Below are 4,463 nucleotides of genomic sequence, written 5' to 3' on the forward strand. Positions count from 1 at the left end.
TCCAAGAACCTAAAAATGATAAGGAATCAACTCAAGAGAAAGTTTTGGAACGGATTATCTTGATGATCAAGATCAAGAGTGAAGAAAACTCGTTTCTAAACTCGTGATTCAAATCACTCCACAAAATAGCTTGATCAAGACTACTTAAATGACTCTAGCATGCAAATCTAAATACAAGAAAGGCAATGGAACAAGCACATGGCTTAAAAGCATAATATGCAAACTTCATTTTTAATATTCATATCCAAAATCTTCCTACTAAAAGAATAACATGAATGACTATTTATACCCTTAAAAATAAACCTTACAATAACCTATTGGTTAATTGAAAGGGGTAATTTTCATGGCCATCAATACCATAATGACCACTAAGTGTACTTATAATCTTAAAGACAAATAAAATCTTCTTAAATCTAAATCATAATATGGATCTTGTCATGGAATCATTAACACACCTCATTTATTTCTTATCTAGGGAAACATATGCAAGGAAATTAAAGCAGGAGGGGAACTATTAATGTAGTTGATGATTAGCTACTGTCATAAAAGGATATTAGGAGAAGAAACTTTATGTTGCAGGAAAATGCAATGAAAATTATCAGTAAAAACAAATCGGGCGTTATTAAACGAAGTGGCATAAAGAAATGAAAATAAATGCAAGGCAAATAAAGCGGGACGCGAATTATCAACATAGTTTAAGATTTAGAACTGACAAAAAAGGACATTCAGAGATGATATGAACATGATCCCTAAAAACAAATCTTGATCAAACTAGCTAACATTGTTGAACAAAAGAGCGTTATGAAATGGAAATATATGCAAGAAAATTAAAGCAGGAGAAGAATTATCCATGTTCTTGATGATTAGCTATTGCCATAAAAGGATATAAAAGGATGAAACTTTATGTTGCAGAAAGAAAACGTAGCCTAACTAGCTAAGATTGCTAAACAGAGGAGCATTACGAAATGGAAATATATGCAAGGCAATTAAAGTAGGAGAGGAATCATCAACTATGCTGATGATTAGCTACTACCATGAAAGGATGAGACAATCATGTTGCAAGAAGATGCAATGAAAGTTGTTCTTAAAAACAAAGTGTGTCCAAACTAGCTAAACTGTTATATAAAGGAGCCTTACAAAATGGAAATATAAGCAAGGCAATTAAAGCAAGAGAGGAATTAACATCATAGATGATGATTAGCTACTGCCATAAAAGGACACTGAGGGATGAAACTTTATGTTGCAGGAAGATGCAATTAAGATTCTCTGTAAAAACAAATAGTGGTCTAACTAACTAACATCCTTAAACAAAGGAGCATTCAGAAATGGAAATATGAACAAGACAAATGAGTCAAGATAGAAATTATCAAAATCCCACTTAATACTGATTATGAAAACTGAACATCCGATGCATACACTGCCGATATGGTATGGTAATTAAACAATGGAAAATGCAACTCTCCAAATAACAATACACAGTTGAATCAGGATCTTTTCCTATTTATGATCGGATGAAAGGATCAGTTGCATCATATTGATATTTGGCAACCACAGTACAAGCCATACCATTAAAGAACATTAAACTCAGACTTGATTTGAAGTTAGAAAGTCAGGGATTTGGATATGGTAATTTGTTTATCTCAAACTTTGCAGACTACAAACTCAGGCTAAATGTAATAAATGTCTTGATGCAATTTCTAACGTCAATATATCCATAGCCAAAAACCCATGATCCACATGCCAATAAAAAGCAAACTGATGAGCAAACCAAGTAAACAAGAGAAAACAAACCCGCATTATTGGAGAAATTTGCTGGAGTTGAGTTCAGTCGTAGACTAGAGTTGAGTTCAGTTTGAAGTCAATGTGAAGTTCGGTCAGAAGTTCAACATAATCCCCAAGCTTTAAGGTCCAAAATGAGACCTAGATTAGAGTAGTTCAATAGAATCCCAAATATATTGACCAAAAATTAAGTAGAAAAAGCCCTACTTGAAGTCTCAAGCACAATAGATCGAAAATATGAGAGATCTTATTATATCAATTCCGTTAATATCAAGAAAAATTTTCACAGAACTCATCAACGAGTACCTACAAAAGGTATCATGTATTACACATTGATATGAAATTCACAACGAAAACATCGATTCACAAGGTTCAAAACTATTCCATTCGTCGACACATCAACACTATTCACCCCCCTAACACTTCAATAACCGGATCAGGCGGAGAATCAGGAGTCAAATTCGTCGGACTAGAACTAAGAAACCACAACGACTTAGCAGCCAAAAGTTTCTTCCTCTGCAAGCAGAGTGGACCGTACACCCTCCCAGCAAAGCAAGGAGAAGCATCAACAATGTTCACCTGAAGCAAAGCGGAGTCGATCGGTGCAGTCGGCGGCGAAAGCGATGAGGAACGAGTGGAGTAGATCTGAGATACCAAATTGACGCGATTGAATCGAGCGATCATCCGGGAATTCCGAATTTGCGCTAGAGCACCAGGCTTTAGATACTTATGGAACGTCTCGGAGTGAGATTTGGACGATCGGGAAAACGCTCTGGATCTTCGATTCATGTTGCCGGAAATTGGAAGGGAAGAAGGGGATTGGGATGAGGAAAATTGGAGATTGGGGTTTGGGGATTTATGGAGTGTGGGGTGGGCGGGAGGTGGAGGATTGAGCGGGGACAGGCGGGAAAAGTGGTGGAGGGAAAATAAAGTGGGAAGGGAGAAGCAAAAAAAAATCAAGAGATTATATAATTTCGTTAAATAATATAATTTTATTATATTTATTAATTTACTTTTTATTAAATCAAATTAGTAAAATAATTATATTTTGAATAATATGCTTTAGATTTTTTATTTTTTTAGTTTATTAAACAATTAATATTAATATTATTCTCAAATATATGAATTTAAAAAAAAAATAAGTTTTTAGCTGTAAATAATTTGCATGATAATTAAATTGAAAAATTAATTGTACGTTGTTACATTTCAAAATATTAAATATCATGCACGGTGGCCGCATGTCGAATGTCTCGATCATGTTTATATAGGACATGTTGTCCATAACCGCATGCCTGTTCCAAACCCCTTTTACATGCTTTCATCTTAGCTATGTATTTATTAGTTCTTGTTGTGGTCAATATGGGGGTGTATGATTGGTCACTAAAATTTCCTAAAGTGTACAATAGGAGGATGTGACTAGTCGTCAATAATTCATATCCGAGTCATATGCTACCAAAGTCGTTGTTGTTGTCTACTCACTTTCAGCTTATAACATTGCTTTCTTTATAACACGGCTTTCAACATATTTCCTCACTCACATTTTCCAAAATAGTTATCTCAAACCTGACTTGAGATTCGAGCGTACGTCAATATTGTTTGCGAAGTCCAAATTTCACACGGTTGACTCGTTTCCTGAGTTAAAACAACTATCGCAACACTCATCTCGTGTAATAGATCATAAGACATCTAGATTTGATGATGCTTCTATTTTGGAGCGGTGGAAGTTTTCTTAAAATGTTTTTAAATCCTAACTAAATTTAGTATATTAAATAAATAAATAAATGTAGTTTTTTATTTTTAAAATTCATACTCAACCCTCGTTTACTTAATCAAATTAATTTTAATTGGTTAATAAAAAAATATATAACAACATACTACACGAATTTTAATACAAACCATTTGATAATTAAATAGTTGGAAAAAATACTAAATGAAGAGCTTATAAATGGGCTCCACATTTGCATTTTATTTCCTTTTTCAAACTCTTTGGTTTCCACTTGCAAGCGGGGCATAAATAATAATAATATTATTAAAAATGGCCAGGCATTCCACGTCATGACTCATTTGATATATAAAATATAAAATAAACGTAACGACCCAGGTCCACTGCTAACAGATATTGTCCGATTTGGGCTTTCCTTTATGGGCTTCCCCTCAAAGCCTTAAAACGCGTCTACTAGGGGAAGGTTTCCACGTCCTTATAAAGGGTGGTTTGTTCTTCTCTCCAATCAATGTGAGACATCATAATCCACCCCGGGTGGTTTGTTATTCTCTCCAACCAATGTGGGACATCATAATCCACCCCGGGTGGTTTGTTATTCTCTCCAACCAATGTGGTGTTAGGCTATGGAGCCTGATACTTATTTATAGCTTGGTCAACGGTTATATCCGGTAAAGCTATATTTGGTAAAGCTATATATAGTAAAGCTATATATGGTAAAGGCTAAATCTGGTAAAGCTATATATAGTAAAATATACCCTATATATATCTGGTCCGGTATAGCTTTGAAAATGTACTTTTCTATTCTCTGTACTCTCTTGTTGTACATGCCTGAAGTCATCAATAAAAAATCCTTTTAGCCAGAGTTCTCCTTGCAACTTCTCTCTATCCTTCTCTTTGTGTTCATCTAGATCGAGCGTGTGCGTTGTTGTGCGATCCTAACAACTGGTATCGATCCTAACAA

General features: G+C 34.6%; 1 protein-coding gene across 1 annotated transcript; it reads right to left on the minus strand.

The window, feature by feature from the left end:
- Positions 1 to 2,187: 2,187 nt before the first annotated feature.
- On the minus strand, positions 2,188 to 2,568 carry LOC111792933. The gene has a single exon (XM_023674562.1). The coding sequence runs from the start codon at positions 2,566 to 2,568 to the stop codon at positions 2,188 to 2,190; it is 381 nt and encodes a 126-aa protein (XP_023530330.1).
- Between the last annotated feature and the right edge of the window lie 1,895 nt (positions 2,569 to 4,463).

This window comes from Cucurbita pepo, chromosome LG04 (assembly GCF_002806865.2).
Source record: "Cucurbita pepo subsp. pepo cultivar mu-cu-16 chromosome LG04, ASM280686v2, whole genome shotgun sequence".
Lineage (NCBI taxonomy): Eukaryota > Viridiplantae > Streptophyta > Magnoliopsida > Cucurbitales > Cucurbitaceae > Cucurbita > Cucurbita pepo.

What these genes read in the sequence shown, in the direction of transcription:
- LOC111792933 (XM_023674562.1), bottom strand. Translation starts at nt 2,568, where the DNA reads ATGAATCGAAGATCCAGAGCGTTTTCCCGATCGTCCAAATCTCACTCC.